Source organism: Leucoraja erinacea, chromosome 5, assembly GCF_028641065.1.
Source record: "Leucoraja erinacea ecotype New England chromosome 5, Leri_hhj_1, whole genome shotgun sequence".
NCBI classification, from domain to species: Eukaryota; Metazoa; Chordata; class Chondrichthyes; order Rajiformes; family Rajidae; genus Leucoraja; species Leucoraja erinaceus.
In genome coordinates this window covers 97,169,934-97,193,260 of record NC_073381.1, presented here as the reverse complement: position 1 = coordinate 97,193,260, position 23,327 = coordinate 97,169,934, and the positions used below count along the sequence as shown (strand labels likewise).

Genomic DNA, 23,327 nt, shown 5'->3' with positions numbered 1-23,327 from the left:
CTAAATACTTGGAATGATATATTTAACGATGGATATAGTTACTTTGAAAGAGAACGTCATTATATTGATTCCTAGGATGAAGGGCTTATTTCATAATGAAAGACTTTGAGTAAACAGGGCCAGTTTAGAAGAATGCGGGATAATGTTATTGAGTCATAAGATGCATCTCACAGCTCAGGTCATTTGCTGAGAGGATATTTCCCCTGTTGGGGGATTTTAGAACTAGGTGGCATAATCGCACGAAAAAAAGTTGCCTATTTAAGACAAGCAGAAAATTAAAGTCTGAAAATAAATGAAATCATTAAGTGTATTCAAGGCTGGGAAGGATTTTTAGACGATAGGCGAGTCAAGGATTATGGGGACCAGACACAAAACTGTAGTTGAAAGCAATGGACCCATGGCATATAACAGTTCAATGGTTCTCTATTGTCACATTTGCACAGCACAGCGAAATTCTTTTGCACAACCACAACTGTACAGTCGCCACAATTTTGGCACCGTTTAAAAAAAAAAGGAAAAAAAAACAGAAAACACAAACAGGAGCGTATACTGTTCCTACATGTTTGGATCATCCCCTTAACCTCATAAAACTTTAGGGAAAGTAAATCAGACTTACAATCGGACCTCATAATGAACCTATAATTAATCAGTGTTCTGCTCTAAGACCAAAACATCATTCCATAACCTTGCTGTCCCAAGATTCACCACTGGAAAAATGGCTCGTCCATCGTCAAAAATGTATCCCAGTACACTTCCTTATCTCCAATTCTTTTGATTATTGTCACTTTCTATTTTTATAAATTTGCCTATGGCCATATTTAATAATCAAAAGTTCCTATTACTATTAAAAAAAAATCAAATACTTCAAAGTTAAAAACACTCAACTGGTACTGAGCCCAACGACAGAAGAATATACAGATCACAAAGTTTACCCACATAAACAACAATTTGGAATTTTAATGTTCCAGATATCCAGTTTTATTTGGTGGCTTCATTTATTTACAGCCTGCATGCTTGTAATTCTTCAGATGAAAATAATTACATTTTGTCTTTGTTATGCATGTAAAATCCACCAAACAAATCATAAAAACCTCGCTAGATTGCTCTTGCAGAGTGCTGGCATGGGCTTGATGGGCTGATTGCTAAGGCTCATGTTGTAACAATTCTATGAATCTGGATTCCTGCTTCCAGCATTCAATTTAACTGCAATGATTATTTTGCTGTAATCAAAGCTTTGCTCTGGAGTTTCCATATGATTTTTATTTTGATAATCAATACACATTCATAAGTGATATGTGTAGAATTAGGCCATTCGGCCCATCAGGACTACTGCACCATTCAATCGTGGCTGATCTATCTCTCCCTCCTCACCTCATTCTTGTATTCTCCCCATAACCCCTGACACCCTGACCGTACTAATCAAGAATCTATCTATCTCTTAAATCTGCTGTACACCTTCCTTGACCAAATGATAGTCAAGTTTCCCCACATTAACACAAAATGTCATTAAAAAGATGTAGTTTGTACCCACCTGGTCTTTTTTTTCAAGCAGTAACAGATATCCTTCATTCTTCTCTGCCATGAGACTACCATGCAATGTATCTGCTTTCTGCATCAGAAGATCAAAATCATTGGTCCCACTCCCCTCGTGCGCACCTCTCACTGAAGTTTCAGATGCAGAATTTGCAGTGCAATGTTTCAATTTGTCTTCTTCAGAATCTTCTGTATCTGTGTGCGCTGTGATATAACTGCAAATTAAACGTTTATAGGTTTATTAACAAGTTTGCATTATTTAGATTATAATAGATCTGCATTGATCAAATGTCTTTGCAAATATGCAGATATGAAGTACTTAATGGACAAACAGCAAGGACAGCTCTTTAGGTATTATGATTTTATATGCAGTTTCTTCTGCATTGACTATAAAGTCCTGGTAAACTCTATGGCAACGTTCAGTTTCTTTAAAACTAAATTGAGTATATTATATATTACTCAACAACAGTTGCTGAGGTAAAACAGTGGACAAGTGGTGGAATGACAAATCAGGCAGCTGAGGGGCTATAGTTCTGGCAACACCCTCGTAAATCTTCTCTGTATCCTTTCCAGATTATTTACAACTTTCCTATAATTGGGTAACAAAAACTTAACACAATACTCTAAATGTGACCTCACTAATGTCTTGTACAACTGTAACATGACCTCCCAACTTCTCTGCTCAATACTCTGACTGATGATGGCCAATGTGCCGAAAACCTTCTTGTCCACACTATCGACCTGTGATGTCACTTTCAAGGATCTATGTACCTGCACTCGTAGATCCCTCGTCTCTACAATACTCCCCAGAGCCTTGCCATTCCCATTAAACTTTCTCTAGCCCACCTGCCCAGTTGATCAAAATCCTGCTGCAATTTTGGCATCTCAGCCTGATCTCTGTGCTCTTGACCACCTGAACCTGCAGAGAATAGTGAAAACAGCCCATTCCATCACAGGCTTCTTACTTCCTCCCATCCAGTCCATTGCAACGGTGTGTTGCATTAGGAAGGCTGGAAGTATCATCAAGGCCATTCCTTCTAAACCAGTGTTCTACTTTCTTTTACTTTCTACTCACCTTCTGGGAAAAGATTGAAGACTTGAAAGCCTGCACATCCAGACTTAAGAGAAGATTCCTCCCCTCTGCTATCAGACTCCTTAACCAATCATCTTTTTCAATCCCCCTTCCCAGAGGGGCTGCCATGTGTTCATATTCTTAACTCTTCCCGATTCAGTTATTCTGTTCTGCAGCTTGATATTCTTTTTTTGCACTACTTCAGATTGTGTTCAATCTTTACACTGTTTTGCATTCGTCATTTGTGTTTATTGTTGTATTTACCTGTTATTACCACATACAGTTTACTTTGTGAGCTCCATGTGACAATTTAATTACACTATGGTGCATATACTAGTTTACACCATCAGTCTAATAAAGAGTCTCAAACCAAAAGGTTACCTATTCCTTTTATTCAGAGATGCCGTCTGAACCACTGAGTTTAGCATTTTGTGGCTATCTTCAGAAACAAACCTGTGTCCAAATCCACAACAGGGTGAAACTAAATTGACTTGTGCTTACTTGATTTCAGCACAAATTATAATTACCTTAATGGTGTTAAATAGCAACCTTTCTATATTATCATGAATAATTCTTAAACATCTGTCCTCTCTTCAAAGACCTTCACACAGAATAACTGACTCTTTTAGTCAATCATCTCGCAGAAGAGCCAATACTTTCTAAAAATGTTCCATCTTAGGACATATGGCAACCAAATACCAACAGATACAAAAGCTTTTGGGTCTTGTCCATGAATAAATGTGTTTAATTTTAAAAGATGCAGTTTACAAGTTACGTAGAGTACCGAGTAGTGGAAGGGCCAACTGTGAAGAGTAATTGTCGAAGAACATATTCTTTGCCAATTTTGCTTTTGATCGTAGATCGACATCGGATTATAAGCAAAGTACTGGCAGTCCACCCTTAAACCCTTTTTATGTGAATGTCTGAAAAGAGGGCTGATAATAACTAAGAGAACAATCAAATAAGAGCATTTATGGATTGCTGCAATACACAATTTTACAAGGTTATTGTCCATGGATATATTGTCAATTCTGTGAAACTTCAATCATGGCTTACGCAGGTAGGAGGAGCCCATGGTTGACAGTCTGCATATACAATACAATATTACAATACAATATAATTTTATTGTAATTTGAACCTCAAATGAAGTTCAAAGGAAATTTGGTTTCTGCAGTCATACAACAAGAAAAGAACCAAGACACACAGCCAACATAGTTCATAAAGGATCCCTAGTTATGACTTTAGAATGTGACAATAATCTATATGGAACCGCTCCTCTGCGGATATGTATTGTGATGTGTTGGGAGAAAAATGATCACATTTGAAGTATGAACTAGGGATGAACTGCAGATGCTGGTTTACACCAATGGTTAGACACAAAATGGTTGGAGTAACTCAGCATCTCTAGATCGAAGGAATGGGTGACGTTTTGGGTCGAGATCCTTCAGTCTGAAGCATTTTGTGTCTATCTAAAACATGAAGTAGATCCCATATTTCATCTACAATTACCCATTGGGCCAATAACAAATGAATTGTCTCTTTATTTAATAGAGAGCTGCCTCTTTCCATGGATTGGTGGAGTAAACTTGGTGTTACTCTCAAGCTCCAATACCCTGAGCTAATCAGAAAAAAACATCTGACTCCAAATCAGCGATCAATGCAATACTACTAATTTGTACTGATTTTCAAAGGCCCATTTTTGTGAACCACTGAGGCCCTAATCCTGGCACATGGCTGTATAATTAAACTGCAAAAATCAGGTTGCAACAATATTAACTCCAACACTGTGTTGCCTTTGTTTTGCTGTCGTCTCCCCAGGGAATGTTGTGCCAAGCAACAACAAGCCCAGAACTCTGCTGGATGAGAATTGTTGCAGAAATTCCAATCTTGAATAACATGTCATTTTTGATGCATTATTTCTACAAATCTAAATATAATCAGGCACTATGTAACCAGGCAAATTAATTTTAGGAAGGATTATAAAAGTGTTATGCAACAATAATGAGGCAATTAAGTAAATTGGTAGTTTGGACGGATCGGAAAGAAGAAAATGCATGAGGTGAGAGACAAAGCCTGTAAAGATTGGTATTGAAAGTTATCAAGATGAAAAGTTAGTACACGAGTACAACATATTTAGAGTATTCGCATTCACTGTAGCATGCCCATTTTGGAAAAAAAAGGATGCATGACCTTAGAAGGTCATATTTTGGTGAAAATCCAAAATTTTGGATCATGCATTCTTTCACGTTGTGAAGCAAAAGCCTACATAATATATGGATATTCCAGCTTTTTGCTGAAATGTGATAAATCTTTTCAAAATCTGACTGTTTTTCCTCATCCAATTTCTAGGGAAAACTTTTATTTTTTTGCACTTCAGAGTATTGCATAATTGCAGCACGTACAGTAGACATGCATCAACAAAGTGCTGGAACAGAGAAAGGAAAGCTTGTAGGCTCTGCCGGAAGCATTTTAAAGAATATATTAAAATTACAAAAACCCTTTTGCCTAAAATATATACAATAATATTCTAATCTGAAATCTGGCGATAAACCAGTCAATAAAGCACATCGTACTCGATTTTTCCCACAACTCGCTTCGCTGTTCAAAATCACAATCTTTAAACCATAATCACTTCCAAATTGGGATGAAATATTGGAAGCAATTCTGTAATACTGAATAGGAAGCAATGACTAACAAGGTTTTGAAAGCACCATAAATTTAAAAAAATGTCATCAGATTGTAAATAATATCGATGAATAATATTCACACAAATGCGAGCAAGTAATGTTTCAATAATTGTTAACAAGATACCACCAAATTCTGGGCAAGTTAATGAGAGCTATTTGAATGTGTGCCACGGCAGGGGCAAGTTCGGGGGTGGAGAGCAGGGCAAGGAGATAAGGAGATAAAAAGTAATTACTGAAATGTTGTACCCTGGTGTGCTTATGATTTTTAGTCAAAGTTGAAAGGAATCAAAAGGACAATTTAAGTGTGCAAGACAAGATTCTCAGTTTCTACATGTCAAAGGCAAGATTTTCTAAAGACAGCAAATACCTTCCTGCTCAAATCATGCAGAAATCTGATAACGCGCGCGGGTGGATATAATCAGATTTTATCATTGTGCTTATTAGAATTAGGGATGTAATGTGGATGCCAAATAGCATATTTGATTTTCCTTTATCTTTTGATGTATAGTTGGGTGGCAGTGGAGGGAGAAAAAGGTTTTGCACACACTGAACAATCAATCTCCACTATACACCAGTAAAGGTTTGATAGGGAATTCAGTAACATGCTAAATCTCCTTAAACTTCTGAGGAGGTAGAAGCATTGGCGAGCTTTCTTTGTGCTGCGCCCAGGACAGATCATAAGCGATGTGCATGACCAGGAACTTGAAACTGTTGATTCTCTCCACAGTGGTCCTGCGATCAAGATAGGTGCCTTGTCCCTCTGGTAGAAGTAGCAAGATTACTTCTTGATGGGCAGAATTGAAAAGCAGGGTATCCATGTTAAACCTGTCATGAATTTTGGTGAGACCATACTGATTCTGTTCACTATACAGTAACAAGGATGCAGATGCCCTAGTGAGCACTTGGCAAAACTTTTCAAGGATGACGCAAGAAATGCAAGGTTATGTGCATTAGGGAAGTATGAATAGTGTATTTCACCTTTTAAGATGGTTGATGAATGATACATTATAAAAGATTGTGATCATCTACAGAAAGAATGTTTCCACTTGTGTGGTAGAGCCTAGCGAAAGCCAATCAATTTAAGATGCTCACCAGGAAATCAACAGGGAATTCAGCAGAACATTCTCCACTCAAAGAGAGGTGGGAATATGGAACTTGATGCCACACGCAGTGAATAAAACAAATAATCTAGATGCACATAAGGGGAGAATGGATATCAGGAAAAAGCAAATAAAGGACATGCTAATAGGTTTAGATCAGGAAAGCAGGAGGGGCTCAAGTGGGGTATAAATACCAACATGGACTGGCTGGACTAAATAAACATTAGGCACAGTACATTTGGATGGACCAAATGCAGGCAGGTGGGACTAGTGTAGCTGGGGCATATTGGGCAAGTTGGCCAAAGGGCCTGTTTCCACACTGTATCACTCTATGACGTAAGAAAATGTAATTGCTTAACTTATTTAATTTTTTATGAATACTATGATGCCATAGGAAGTATAAGATTTAGGAATGAAGTCTTAAAACACCAGAAATACGGTTTTGAATATTCTGATTTGGGATATTTAAAGAAGTAATTTAAATATACAACATCACCAAGAAAAGTAGATTTTTAATTCCATGAAATCGATCCAAATGGGACAAAAATCTCTAGTGTCCAACATCCAGTATGAATTTCCAGATCAGGAGCAGAAGTCAAAATGTCATGTCCTAGCTCAATTGAAGTGCACAACTCTCGGACAGGAATGTCAAAAGGAGAGAAAAAATATATATATTTAAAATCACACAACCTGTCTTTTATTTCTTAATAAACCTTCTGCTCTTCCAATAACTTAATCAGGGATTATTTAAATTTTTAAATACATAAACTCTAAATCTGATGAATAAAATTGAATGGGAAAACACAAAATGGTGGAGGAACACAGCAGGTTACAGAGCATCTGTGGTGGGATTAGACAGATGATGTTTCAAGTCTGGATCCTTCTTCAGACTCCCGAGTCAGAAGAAGGGTCCCGACTCGAAACAACATTTGTCCATTCCACACCCACCCCAGCACTCTCACAGATGCTGCCTGACACGAGTTCCTTCAGCGCTTTGTGTTTTGTTCAAGATTCCAGCATCTATTCTCTTGGTGCCTCCAAAATTAAGGGGAAATTTTGCAAAACAACTAAACAGACAATGAACATGAATTTGACTATGGATATTTAAAAAATCCAGTAGTTAAATACATCACAGATCTCTTGTTGCAGGGTGTTTTAAAATGTTTCTATTCAAATGCAAATAGCTGTGGAAAATTATTACATGTTACACAGAAAGATTGGTGAAGCAGCATGCCACTTGCAATACATTTAATACGCAAAAATCGTATGTTGTTTGGTCAAAGCTGTTTGTGGGTAATATTTTGCGCTTTCTCAAAACATTGTCAGAAATACTGATATGGGGCGATTCAGCAAATTAAATTGCACTTTTTACAAACTAGGAATATTGTCAGCATCTTCCACATTTAAAAATCAGAAAATACTGTCCATGGAAATTGTTATACTGACAATTTTAACATTCATTTATTTTCAGCAAGTCTATGCACAGATTAAGAGATTTTGGAGCATGGAAATATGAAGAGATATAATGGCCTAGGTACCAAGCACTGCCTACCCTGACTAAAATTATAAAATGGTAGTTATTAAATATAAATAGTAAAGGCATGGGAGAATTATGCCTATCTAAGAGATCGATCTCTTAGGTAGGCATAATTCTCCGTGCCTTTCATGCGCGCAGTACTTGTAACACGCGAAGGTCTGTGCTGCTTCAAGCCGTCAATGACAGAGAGAGCTGAAGGCAGCTGAAAATTTGCCTTTGCAGTACTGTGCATGCGCAGCAGCCTACAGCGCATGCGCAGCGCAAGTTTCTTGGCAGGTTTTTCCAAACATGGATTGTCATTATCTTAAGAGTATCTTAGGAAACAAAGAGAGAAGAATGGAGTTTGTGTACCAATAATGTGGTAAGTAAATCTCTTGATGGTATATGGTTTTAAATACCGTATTTCCCGGGGTGGGGAGAGCTCCTTTCACAGCGTTTGGGGAGTCTGGCCCAGGGTAAAGTTGTGGGGAGGGCAGGAGCGTTGTGAGGGAGAGGATTGGGGATCATGCTATTAACCCACTTGCAACTCCGGGCACGAAGCCACCGCATTGTGGCCGGGGAGTGAATTAGCTCAGTTGGCTGCGAGCGGCCGCCGGGACTGGACCGCCCCTTCTGCCGGCCCCCGATCACCTCTGGCAGTGTTCTCCGTCTGAAAACCTCTCTGCTGCCGCTCGCCGGACTCGCTCATGTCAGCCACTTCCCGCAAATTCTTAGCGCAATCAAGGGACCAATTGAGGTTACTCGGCTGTGGGAATTTAAGGATTTGCGGGAAGCGGCTGACATGAGCAGGTGAGAGATGTTCAGACAGAGAGCACTGCCAGAGGTAAGCGGGCCAGCATAAGGCGCTGAAGTGGCGGCCATTTCTGCTGTCCGGTCCTGGCGGCTGCTCGCAGCCACCCGAGCTGCTTCCATCCCTGGCCATAATTCCCGGAATGTCGCGGCAGCAGTGCGTGAGTTACTGGCATGATCCTCGACCCCATCCATCTCAATGCTCCTGCCCTCCCCGCAACTTTACCCCTGGCCCGACACTCCACAACTGTGAAAGGAACTCTCTCCCAATTGGTCCCTTGAACTAGTATTGTCATTCAATAAGATGATGACAACTGATTCAACTTGTCCTGGTGTGCTCCCGTTTTTCCCCCCCCCCCCATCTTTCCACCTGCCGTTACTCTCCCCCCCCCCACCCATTCAGTAATTCTGAAAGAAGGAGATTTGGAAGCCTTGGGCAAATTGAATTGTTATTTTTATTTATTTTTTATTTTTACGGAGGAGAACAATCTGCGCATGCAGATTTAAGATGTTTTTTAAAGCCGACTGACTGCCTACCCTGAGTAATTACTCACGGCACGTGCCTGCTAGGTACATTGCACAACTCTGACGGACAAAACAAAATGGCACTGTGCCATTGTGCTGCAGTTGAGCACCTATTACACAGAATTCTCGGTGTCTTAGTACCAATGGCTTTTCAGTGGGAATCTAGTATACACTGGCACTTTTTCTCTAATGTGAAACACTCTCAGGAATCTCCGCAATAGAGCAATGCCCAAAGTTCTTTTCCAACCTCACCAGTCCAGGGAAAAAAAATGACAACCAGTCCAGGGAAAAAAAATGACAACCCTCAATGCTTGCAGAAATGCTAATCTTTATTAACTCTCCACTATTTGAAAATACCCCACAGTTCTTTGACCTCACTGATGTAACTTCTCGTGCGCTCAGAACTGCCTTAAATGTTCCTGAACTATTGACCATGCCTCAAAATCGTTCCAGACTCCGAATGTTTATCACATCTTTCTGGTCAATTTCACACCAAGGACATTGCTCAATATCATACACTAATGGAAAATGCTTTCTCCTCAAGTGGAGAAATTCTTATTTCCCTGCAGTCTTTGCAGAGCAAGCATTGGTATTATCTTAGATCTTAGATCTTTAAACTCCCCCAAAGTGAAAGCATTCAGATACCAAAGCCCTTCCTCATGCCCAGTGGTCTCTATGCCTCATTGCACAATGAACATGCCTGCAGGAGGTACTGTTCTTCACCAGCCTGCCCAAGTCACTCTGACTTCTTTGCAGTATTCTCTCTGCACCCCGACCCCATTCTTCAACTTGCATCACTCCCAGTAGCTGCGTGATCTTTCAGAGCTGGCTGCCAAAGCTCTTGGACCAAGAGCCGTGAAAACTGTCCAATAGCTTAAAAGGGTAATGCATGCTAAAACAGGCCAGCACTACACTGGAAAACATGACAAACGCTTTTTTGGGAATTGCATGGCTGGATTCTGAAAATGGCATTAGGTTAGCATCAACCCTGTCCTAAAACCATTAATATGTATAAAGTAATTTATCTGCCAGGCTGCAGAAATACTTGAATGGATTGAAGTCCTGTTAACTAAAAGTATGAAAAAACATATATTTGGGAGACATATGTGGCTGTGGGAGGGGGTAGAGTCAGTCATAGGCCATTCAGCCCAACTTGACCATGCCGCCCAACGTGCCATATCTAACTCTAGTCATATCCACCTAAACCTATCCTATCCATGTACCTGTCTAAATGTTCCTAAAAGTTGTGATAGCACCTGCCTCAACTATCTTCTCCAGCATCTCATTCTATACCTACCACCCTTTGTGTAAAATAGTTATCCCTCAGGTTCCTGTTAAATCATTCCCCCCTCACCGTAAACCTATGTTCACCGGTTCTCAAATCCCCTACTCTGGGTAAAAGACTGTGCATTTGAAAGAAATACATAGGTATATGGGACAAAGTGTATGGGATGCGATAACGCAAGGGAAGTGGCATCGATATGTTTTGAAAAAAAGATAGTGAATAGTCATCGCCGTTAATCTGTTAAGGATAAACACAAAAAGCTGTAGTAACTCAACGGCAGCATCTCTGGAAAGAAGGAATGGGTGACGTTTCAGGTTGAGACCCTTCTTCACACTTCTTCACTTTAAACCAGCATCTGCTGTTCCTTCATACAAATCTCAAGGATGTTTCCTATCTCACAGTTGCTGAACAGTATTTAATTACTGACTGCATATAATTACTGTGAAAGTGCAGGTTGCAATATAAATCATTAAAGCTTGGTTCTTGGGACAATGCTGAACAATTGTCCACAGTAATAGTCTTTATTCACTTATTCACTTCTCCCAGAAAGATTTGGTGCAATTTAAAAAAAGTTAATTTCTTAAATGAATTGGGAGAATTTATAAAATTAAAATATGGTTCCTTAAAAATAAGAAAACAGAAAAATGGAGGCTGTTATTTATGAGATATTGTAAATCATAAATATATCTGTTTTCATTCCATTGAAATCAATAAATCAATTAAATAATAATCAGGGGACACCGGGAATTGCAGACGTTGGAATCTTAAGCAAGGCACAAAGTGCTCTGGACAGATGGCGATGTGGGTAGGGAATCAGGCAGGATCCATCAAAGTAGGTAAGTTAAACTACCCTGTTTAGTTTAGTTTCGAGATACATTGCGGAAACACGCCCTCCAGCCAATTATCCAAGACACCCTAGCGACAATTTACAATTTTACCAAGCCAATTAGCCTACAAACCTGTACTTCTTTGGAGTGTGGGGGGAAACCGGAGTTCCCGGAGAAAACCCATGTGGGTCATGGGGAGAATGTACAAGCTCTGTACAGACCGCACCTGTAGCCAGGATCGAACCCAGGTCTTTGGCACCATGAGGCAGCAACTCTACCGCTGCACCCTGTTGTCTCCCAAGAGGTTATTGAGAACGTTAGTCTTGGTGTACTTGTAAGTCTGAGCAGGTCAGTGACAGAGAATACTGAAAGAAGTACTGGGAAGACAGGAAACACACCATTAATCTGAGCAATGTAGCGAGACAAGAATACCTAGAGGAAACAGTATCTGGGATGGGAAACTACCCATCTCAAAAATGTATGGAGGAGCCTGGAAAAGCTGCCGCTCCATGCAGCGCACAGGGGAGGATCCACCCCGGAGTATAACACAAAATGTTGGAGTAACTCAGCAGGACAGATGATTTAGTTCTTTTTTATTTGAAGTGATAAAAACATTTTACAAAAAGAAACTGCACCAGTGCAAAAATAAATTGGTGGAAATGGATTTGGTTTAGTGTATGATGCACAGGCAGGAGTGGCCTCCAGGAGATCAATGTTAGTCATCTGTGATCCAATCTGGCTACAATTCAAATGTCATAAAATTTTATAACAAGCAAAAGTTTGCAAGTAATGACAAAAATTATTGCATAATATTTCATTGTAAAGTTGAGGTGTTGTAATGTAATGGAAAAAAGTTGTATTCGGCCTCTGTACATCATTTTTTACACTTTAGTTTCACATAATATGCATAGAAAAACAACTAAGATGAATTGCAGCAGCTGATTTGTAAGTGTGCTATGTTAGGCTGACTAGCACTTACCATGTAACAACAGAGTGCTCAAAAATGGTTCACAAGGTTAAGATAAACTGTTTCAATGATGTCCAACAGATACAATCCTGGTAAAGAAGTTTAGTTTGGTTTAGCTTAGAGATACAGCACAGAAACACAGAGTCCACGCCGACCAGCGATCACCCCGTACAATGGCTCTATCCTACACACTAGGGACAATTTACAATTAACCTACAAACCTGAAAATCTTTGGAGTGTGGATGGAAACCGGAGCACCCGGTGGAAACCCATGCAGGTCACGGAGAGAACGTACAAACTCCAGACAGACAGCACCCGCAGCCAGGATCAAACCCGGGTCTCTGGTGCAGTAAGACAGAACTCTATCGCTGCACTACCGTGCCACTTTTGCGCACAAACTCAAACCACAAACATGTATCGCAATGAACTGGAATAGTACAGCAAACATTCATGTACAATACCAACCAATGGCAATACTGCCAATTATGAACTCTGTTCCTCAACTAATCCAAATCACACATAGCTAAATATTACCTTAAATGAATGAAGGACCAGGTGTTGCGCCATGCCACAGGCAACACATACCCCCTCATCCCCATAGCTACTTGAAGTTAAAAGAATCATGGATTACTTACAGTTGTTTAAGAAGTAACTGCAGATGTTGGAAAAATAGGTAGACAAAAATGCTGGAAAAACTCAGCGGATGAGGCAGCATCTATGGAGCGGAAGAATAGGTGACAAGAAGGGTCTCAACCCGAAATGTCAACTATTCCTTTTCTCCCGAGATACTGTCTAACTCGCTGAGTCACTCCAGCTTTTTGTGTCCATCTTCGATGTAAACCAATATCTGCAATTCCTTCCGACACAACCTTGATGAGCATCAGTATTGAGGGTCAGGTTCGAGGAAATGTTATGATCGATTCTAATCGAATGAGATCTGCTGGTCAGGAAGTACAGTTGTAGGTTGTGGACCCATGGTCATGTTCCAGGAGTTTAGAGCTGTAGTCAACATCCCGACATGGATTCAATTGTCAAAGTGATTCAGAGCTGAACGTCGTACAAAGGATATGGCATCCTCAAAAGATTTATTTTATCTGTATGAAAGATACAAGGTGTCTTTGCACTCTGGGAGATCAAATGCAATTAATGGCATGATCCTTAACAACATTGATCTACAGAGGGATCTTGGGGTCCAAGTCCATAACTCCCTGAAAGTGACAATGCAAGTAAATAGAGTGGTAACGAAGCATATTGTATGCTTGCCTTAATAGGTCGGGCTATTGAGTATAAGAGTCAGAAAGTCATGAAACAGCTTCATAGGGCATTGGTTCGGCTGCATTTGAAGCACTGCGTGCAGTTCTGGTCGCCTTAATACAGAAAGGATGTGGAGGCTTTGGAAAGAGTGCAGAGGAGGTTTACCAGAATGATGCCTGGTATAAGGGGTATTAGCTAAAGCAGGGGTCGGCAACCTATGGTCCACGGGCCGAATCCGGCCCGTAACTCGAAATCATCCGGCCCGCAGGCGGTTTCTTTCCTCAACCATCCGGCCCGCAGACTTCCGTCATCCCCGTAACCTGGATGGTGATTTTCAGACTGAGGGTCGGGTGAAACACTGAAAATGTGCTGCCTATCCCCCTGCTGCATGAGGCCGGGCTCCTCCTCCCGGGCCCAGGCGCGGTGGCGCAAGGAGGTATGTGCTGGTGACCACAATAGCAGAGCCGCCGACGCCGAGCTCTGGCTGTACCGCATCCTACGCAAAGCCGCCGGCACGGCCGCGCACCTTCTGTGTCTGGGCTTCACTGTCGGGATCGGGGTTGTCAATAGGCCGGGGATGAGTGAGTATGATATTTGAGCTCAGTGCTCGAAAGGATGGGATCTATGTGAACACGTGATTTGATGACTGCCATCCAGGGCAGGATGGGGGCGGGATCCATGTGTACACGTGGTAAATGTGACCCGACATCCGCTCACAGACATATGTTCTGGCCCCTTGGCAGAAAAGGTTGCCGACCCCTGAGATAAAGGGACTGATTTGGGTTGTTTTCTCTGGAATGCTAGAAGTTGCAGGGAGATCAGATAGAATTATATGTAACATTATGAGAGGCATAGAAGGGGTAGACAGTCAGAACTTTTTACCTAGGATGGAAAAATCAAATACTGCAGAGGGTAGTGAGGGGAGCAGAGAGGATCATTGGCGTCTCGCTACCCTCGGTACAAGAACTGTTCCAGAGCCGCTGCCTGAAAAAAGCACTGAGAATAGCAAAGGACAGACTGCACCCACTCCACACACATCTAGATCTCCTGTCATCAGGAAAGAGATGCCGTAGCATCAAAGCCCGGACAACCAGACTGCTAAACAGCTTCCTTCCACAGGCTGTGAGGCTGCTAAACAGTCACTCCGCCTGATTCTGCTGCTTTTGCACTGACAATTTAATAACTGGCACTGAGTAATAACTCTGGCACTGGCTCAGGCCACTTAAACCAGCTGCCCTGGACATTTTATGACTGTTTTTACTTGTATTTTAATGTTGCTGTTTTTACCTGCACTTTTTAAAAACTATTCGTACTGTTTTATCAGGAACTGGATTTTTTTTAAATTGTTTTTATTTTATGCGTGAAATGTTTAAGTTTTTATGTGCGATGCTCCGGTATTCCCGGGGAAACGTCTTCCCATTTTGCACTGTACAACTGTTGCTTTGCAAGATGACAATAAAGGATGATAATGATAATAATGATAGTTTTAAGGGAGAGGGTTAAAGTTTCAAGGAGATGTGTGGGGCAACTTTTTTTACCAAACAGAGATGGTGGCGAGTGTCTGGAACACACGGTCGGGGTTGGTGATTTGGACATATACGATAGAGGCAATTAAGAGACTTTTGTATAGGCATAAGGATATGCAGGGAATAGAAGGAAGCAAATTTTCTGCAGGTAGATAACAGATGGCATCATGTTTGGCACAAACATTGTGGGCTTGTTCATGTACTGCACTGTTCTATAACCTTTCTATTCTATGAATTAATCCAATGAATGCGTTTTGAACTGGCTCGAATGAGTATATATTTTTTTAAATAAAATTTGGCCTCAGTAGGACCTGTTGAATTATAACAATACTTCCCCATTTCTAAACGGCACCATTCTTACAATAAAGGTGATATGTCTTTTGCCTTCCTAACCACATGCTACACCTGCCTAATAAAATTTTGATTTTTGAAAGATAAAAAACACCTGGACATTGCACCGTGGAAAGAGCCTGGCTCAGGTGATCAAAGTTTCTGTGAGGGGAGCATTTTTGGAAGTGACCATAATTCCATAAACTTTAGATGGAGTGCTGGCTCTGGAGATGGTCCAGAGGAGGTTTACAATAATTATCCCAAGAATGAGTGGGTTAACATATGATGAGCGTTTAACGGCACTAGGCCTATACTCGTTGGAGTTTAGAAGGATGAGGAAGGACCTCATTGAAACTTGCCGAATAGTGAAAGGCTTGGATAGAGTGGATGTGGAGAGGATGTTTCCATTAGTGGGAAAGACTAAGGCCAAAGGTCATATTGATATTGATATTTTTAAGGCAGAGATAAATTCTTGATTAGTACGGATATAAGGGGCAATGGGGAGAAGGCAGGAGGATGGGGTTAGGAGGGAGAGATAGATCAGCCATGATTGAATGGCGGAGTAGACTGGATGGGCCGAATGGCCTAATTCTGCTCCTATCACTTATGACCTTATGAATAAGGGTAAGAATAGTTCTCAGATGAAAGTGCTACATTGGGGAAAGATTGATTTAAAAAATATTAGGCAGAAACTGTGGAAAGGTGATTGAGAGTGACTGTTGGATCTCCGTCTCGGAAGCCGCGGTCTCCGGTAAGAAGCGGCCGATTCGGCAACTCCAAGCCGCAGAGTGTGTTCCGATCCGTTCCGACGCTGGAGTTTCAATCATCCTGGCGAGAGGGCCTGTACATCGGGCCGTCCGTAGAGGCGACTGCGGTGGGTTCAAAGGCCCCGACCACAGGTGAACAAAGAGAAAGATGACTGAACTTTATCGCCTTCCATCACAGTGAGAAATGTTGATTCCACTATGGTGGATGTTTATGTTAAACTCTATTGTGTATTGTGTTCTTTTTATTCATATGGCTATATAGTAACTCAAATATCACTGTACCAATTGGTGCACGTGACAATAAATGTGAACTTGAACTTGAACCTGTTTGGAGATAAATCCACATCTGACACATGGAAAGGTTACAGAGAATGGTTGAACAAGTTAGGGCTTTATTCTTTGGAGCGCAGAAGGTTAAGGGGGGACATGATAGAGATTATATGGTTATATGGGAGCCTTCTAAAGACTAGTTGGTTAGTTTAGGACCAGATTGTTCCTGCGAGAATGAAAAAGGAGGTTGGCAAGGTTCAGAAACCTTGAATGCAATGAAATATTGTAAATTTTGTCAAAAAGAAAAAGGACATGTGAGAAGGATTTAGGAGCCTGAAAAGGCCTTGAGAAATATAAAGCAGGAAGAAAAACTTGAAACATGAATTAGGAGTGTTAAAAAAGGGCCATGAATTGTTCCTGGCAGATAGGATTAAGGAGAATCCTAAAAACATGATATGCATATCAAGAGCAAGAGGGTTGCTAAGGAACGGGTAAATCTACTCAGAGACAAAGGAGGGTGTTTATGCAAGTCAGAAGTTGGTACTTTACATCATTATTTACCAAGGAGAAAAAAATGGTGAAAACTGGGAGGGTCATGCTGGTATTCTGGGGCATGTTGGTATTAAGAGGAGGTGGGGTTGTTAAGTATCTTGGAAATTATGGTGGATAAGTCACCAGGACCTGAGAACAGTCTTAGGATACTGCAAGCTGCAAGGAAGGAGATTACTGGGGCCCTGGCAAAGATCTCAGCATCCATTTCTGGCCAGGATCCAGAAGACTGTTGAACAGCAAAAATTGTTCAAGAAGGATAGCTGCAATGATCCAGGAAATTATAGGCTGGTGAGTTTTACATTAGTGGCCGGGAAACAATTGAAGATTCTTATAGACATGATTTACCCACACTTGTGAAATGATGGATTTATTTGGGATAATCAGCGTGGCTTTGTCCTGCCGCACAAAGTCTTTTTTTAAAGAGATAAGATGGTCGATGAGGGTGGAGCAGTGGATGCTGTTTACATTCACTTTTGTAAAGCATTTGTCGAGTTCCCTCGGGTAGGTTGGTTCAGAAGATTAAGTCACATGGGATACACGGTCAGTTGGGAAGTTGCATACAAAGTTGGCTTGCTCAAAGAAGATATTGAGCATATGTTTCCCCCTGTCCAGAAGTCTGTGACCTGTTGTAGTTATACAGCATGAAAAAAAGGTACAGCTTGCCAACCAAGTTGGCAGCCAGTCCCATATACCTGGGTCCATATCCCTCCAAACCTTTCCTTTTCATGTACCTGTCTAAGTGTCTTTTAAATGTCATAATTGTACCCACCTCTACCACTTCCTCTGGCAGCTCATTCTACAGACATACCCCATGCTCAATATGAAAAATGTGCTCCTAGATAAATAAAAAAAAACCCTATTCCAAATCCTGGGGGAAAAGACTGGCGATTCACCTCATCTATGCTCCTCATGATTTTATAAACCTCTGTAAGATCACCCCCTGAGCCGCCTATGCACCAAGGAAAATAGACCAAACCTACGCAGCCTCTTCTTATAACTCAAACTTTCCAAACATTTTCAAAAACCTTTTAACCATATAACCATATAACAATTACAGCACGGAAACAGGCCATCTCGGCCCTACAAGTCCATGCCGAACAAATTTTGTTCCCCTTAGTCCCACCTGCCTGCACTCGTACCATAACCCTCCATTCCCTTCTCATCCATATGCCTATCCAATTTATTTTTAAATGATACCAATGAACCTGCCTCCACCACTTCCACTGGGAGCTCATTCCACACCGCCACCACTCTCTGCGTAAAGAAGTTCCCCCTCATATTACCCCTAAACTTCTGTCCCTTAATTCTGAAGTCATGTCCTCTCGTTTGAATCTTCCCTATTCTCAAAGGGAAAAGCTTGTCCACATCAACTCTGTCTATCCCTCTCATCATTTTAAAGACCTCTGTCAGGTCCCCCCTTAACCTTCTGCGCTCCAGAGAATAAAGACCTAACTTATTCAACCTATCTCTGTAACTTAGTTGTTGAAACCCAGGCAACATTCTAGTAAATCTCCTCTGTACTCTCTCTATTTTGTTGACATCCTTCCTATAATTTGGCGACCAAAATTGTACACCATACTCCAGATTTGGTCTCACCAATGCCTTGTACAATTTTAACATTACATCCCAGCTTCTATACTCAATGCTCTGATTTATAAAGGCTAGCATACCAAAAGCTTTCTTTACCACCCTATCTATATGAGATTCCACCTTCAAGGAACTATGCACGGTTATACCCAGATCCCTCTGTTCAACTGTATTCTTCAATTCCCTACCATTTACCATGTACGTCCTATTTTGATTTGTCCTGCCAAGGTGTAGCACCTCACATTTATCAGCATTAAACTCCATCTGCCATCTTTCAGCCCATTTTTCCACATGGCCTAAATCACTCTGTAGACTTTGGAAATCCTCTTCATTATCCACAACACCCCCTATCTTGGTATCATCTGCATACTTACTAATCCAATTTACCACACCTTCATCCAGATCATTGATGTACATGACAAACAACAAAGGACCCAACACAGATCCCTGAGGCACCCCGCAAGTCACCTCCCTCCAACCCGATAAACAGCCATCCCACCATTACCCTCTGGCTTCTCCCATTCAGCCACTGTTGAATCCATCTTGCTATTCCTGCATTTATACCCAACAGTTGAACCTTCTTAACCAACCTTCCATGAGGAACCTTGTCAAAGGCCTTACTAAAGTCCATATAGACAACATCCACTGCTTTAACCCTCGTCAATTTCCCTAGTAACCTCTTCAAAAAATTCAAGAAGATTAGTCAAACATGACCTTCCAGGCACAAATCCATGTTGACTGTTCCTAATCAGACCCTGTTTATCTAGATGCTTATATATATTGTCTCTAAGTATCTTTTCCATTAATTTGCCCACCATTAATTTTCTAGTTTAATTACATCCTTCCTATGGTACGGTGACCAGAATTGTGTGAGTACTCCCAAAGTTGCCTTACCAATATCTTTTACAGCTGTAACATGACATCCAAACTCCAATATTCAATACCTTGACCGATGAAGACAAGTGTACAAAGGTAATTTCTTCACTACCCTGTCTACCAATGCCGTCACTTTCATGGAAGGATGTACATGCATCTTTCTGACTCTAAAATATCTAGAAATATTATAAATGAGTGGAATTATCCAATTCTGGAGGACATATATTTGAGGTAATAGGGAGGCTATTTAAAAGAGATGTATGAGGCAAGCTTTTTATTTTACACTGAGAGCGCACCAGGAATGCAAGGAACTCGGCAAAAACAGATATGATTAGTATAGTAAACCTGAGTGTGGAATTATCGCCTAATGGGGTCGGAGAGGATTTCCCGGATTTATTTGGACCTGGGTAATATCCGTTTTTTTGCCTCCCCCAGGAGCGAGGTTCTTTTGGAGAGATAGCGGTATAAAGAGGGTATGTCTTGTGCAAGCTTTTTATTCTACACTGTGAGCGCAGTGTGTCTGTTTAGTGTTCAGCCATGAGCGAATGGCGGTGCGGGCTCGATGGACCTGGTGGTCTACTCTCGCACCTACTTTCTATGTTTCTATGTTTCTATGATAGGAACATATAAGTGGCATTTAGAAATAGCAAGGGATATAGACCCTTGGAAGATGGGATTAGTTAGGATTAGATGGGATGGGATTAGTTAGGATTAGATGGGATGGCATCATAGTTGGTGCCGAGATGGTGAGCTATAGAACCCGTTCCTCTGGTGTATTGTTTGTGTTCTATGTATCCTTCTATATTTCACTTGTCTGCAACCTATTCACATTTAGATAATGGTCTACCTTTAGATTCTTCTCACCACAGTGCATTACCTCACATTTTCTACATTGAACTTCACTTGCCACACTTTCACCCACTCACTCCATCTATTTATATCCCGTGCGGAATCCAAATATCCTTATTGCAACATGCCCTTCCACCTATTTTCGTATCTACAGCAAACTTGAATGCCAACATTCTTCGCCTCCACCCTATCGCGAGCAGGCATATAAACAATAAATAATTGAGGGCCACGAACTGATCCTAGGGGTACTGCGCAACCTGCATCCTTCTACCCTGAAAAAGATACATTTATTTAAACTCTTCCTTAGAACATAAAACAGCGCAGGAAGAGGCACTTCTGTCCACTATAACTGTGTCAAATTTGATGTCAAATTCAATGAATCCCTTCTGCTGCATGTGATTTATATCTCTCCAGTCCTTCTCCTTGGTGAATACCAATGAAAAATGCTTAGACACAAAATGCTGGTGTAACTCAGCGGAACAGGCAGCATCTCTGGAGAGAAAGAATGGGTGACGTTTCGGGTCGAGCCCCTCCTTCAGACAGTGTCTGCTTGAGTTCTTCCCTGCTTTCTTTATATTCTTGCTATTGAGGAAGTGCAGCATAGGTTCACTAGGTTAATTCTTGGGATGGCGGGACTGACTGACATATGATAAAAGAATTGATCGACGGGGCTTATATTTACTGGAATTTAGAAGGATGAGAGGATATCTTATTGAAACATATAAAATTCTTAAGGGATTGGACAGGCTATTTACAATGTTCCCGATGTTGGGGGAGTCCAGAACAAGGGATTACAGTTTTAAGAATAAGGCGTAGGCCATTTAGGACTGAGATGAGAAAAAACATTTTTCACCTAGAGTTGTGAATCTGTGGAATTCTCTGCCACAGAAGGCAGTGAAGGCCAATTCACTGGATGTATTCTTGAGAGAGTTGGATATTGCTCTTAGGGAATAAAGGAATCAAGGGATATGGGGAGAAAGCAGGAACAGGGTACTGATTATGGATGATCAGCCATGAACATATTGAATGACGGTGCTGGCTCAAAGGGCCAAATGGCCCACTCCAGAATGGCCTACTCCTATTTTCTGTTTCTTTTCCGCAAAGGCCTTGTCTGTTTTCATAATTCTAAACTTTACATATGCTTCTTTTTTCCTTTTTGACCAAATTTACAAACTCTCTGGTCATCCAAGGTTCCCTTACATCCTTGTCCCTCCTCTCTACTGGAACATGCAGTCCTGAAAGCTGATCAGGTTGGCCTTAAAATACTGCACGTCAGTTGTGGACTTACCCACCACAGCTTCCCAATTTACTTTCCCTAACTCCCGCATAATAATGTTATAATACTCCCCCCTCCAATTTACTACTTTTCACCAAACTTATACATTCTTAATAATCTTAAAACTCAAGAAGTTGTGATCGTTATTCCCAAAATGCTCTCCTACCTAAACGCCAGTCACGTGACCAGGCTAATTTCCCAATACAATGGCCAGTATGGTCTCCTTACCTACTTGTTGTGTATATGACAATAAACTCAACTTGTCTTGCAATATATACTCACAGCTGGAGATTAGAGGTCGCATTTAAAGTACATTTGAAATGTAAATTGAGGGCAAACATTTAAAGTAATTCTTTTAAGCATAGTGAATGGGCTCAGAATAATAATACACCTCATTCCTGAATCTATTTTCAGGCGTAGCTACATTAACCCTTGCTATATCTCTCCAAAATAATTTTTGTTTTGAAGAAAAGGGGATGGTTATTGTGCAGGAAAAGTTGTTCAATGATCTGTCGCAAGATTTTTATGTGAATGAATTCCTTTCAGATGGAATCCTGCCAGATGCATTATTTGTCCTTGCTGCTGCCCAATTCACCATACTTCTCATCACAGTTAGTATTGGTTTATTATTGGTCATTGATTTTTGGGCTTGAGGCTAGTTGTGTATCTCAGGTGTTGACATTGGGGCAATTGCAGTTTATTATCTGTATCAACAATTTGGATGAGAATGTACAAGGCATGATTAGTAGGTTTGGAGGTGACACTAAACTAGAGAAGGTGTTGTTGGCACAGAAGATGGATATCAAAATATCAAGTTTTGTGTTAGCAAGTTTCTTTAGACTGAGTAGGGGGGAAAGATGGAAAAGATGGAAAAGAGAGGTGGGCGTGGAGCAAATCCCGACAAGTGATAGGTGGAAAATAGACATATCTTCTTATGTATATCTATTTGCACCTCATTCATTAATTTGCTCTATATCGCTCTACATCACTGACTATACATCTCATTCCCCTTCCCCCTGACTCTAGTCTGAAGAAGGGTCTCGACCCGAAACGTCTCGCATTCCTTCTCTCCAGAGATGCTGCCAGTCCTGTTGAGTTACTCCATCAATTTGTGTCTATCTTCGGTTTAAACCATCCCCTGCAGTTCCTTCCTACACAAGTGATAGGTGGATATTCCCCATCCCCATGACCTGTTTTACTCATATCCCTCCCCCCAGTATTACATTTCCCTCCTCGTCTTCTTTCCTTGTCTTACACCAGGGGTCGGCAACCTGCGGCCTGTATCCCAAAATCATCCGGCACGCAGGCGGATTTTTTTCCCCGTAATCATCCGGCCCGCTGGGCACCCCAAGCAGCGGTCAGACGCCCCGTGCAGCGGCCGAGCAGCAGCGCCCTGAGCAGCGGCCGGGCGACCCGAGCACGGCCAAATTCTGGCTGTACCACATCCTGTGCAAAGCTGCCAGCACGGCCGCACACCTTCTGTGAACACGTTTAACAAAGAACTGCAGATGCTGGAAAAAACGAAGGCAGACAAAAATGCTTGCATGTCTCACCCGCTGAGTTTCTCCAGCATTTTTTGTTTACCTGCCGTGAACACGTGATTTGATGCCTGCCATCCGGGGCGGGATCCATGTGTACAAGTGATAGATGTGACCCGCCATCCGCTCACAGACATGCGTCCCGGCCCCTATGCAGAACAAGGCTGCCAACCCCTGTCT

The 23,327-nt window shown here is 41.4% G+C and overlaps 1 protein-coding gene across 1 annotated transcript in view; it reads right to left on the bottom strand.

Annotated features, from left to right (window-relative positions):
• The window catches only part of LOC129697697 (regulator of microtubule dynamics protein 2-like), a 76,207-nt gene that overhangs the window by 42,410 nt on the left and 10,470 nt on the right, over nucleotides 1–23,327 (bottom strand). Inside the window, exon 2 of the mRNA XM_055636404.1 lies at nucleotides 1,532–1,748. Coding sequence (XP_055492379.1) covers nucleotides 1,532–1,748 — 217 coding nt within the window. The remainder of the gene's footprint in view (nucleotides 1–1,531; nucleotides 1,749–23,327) is intronic.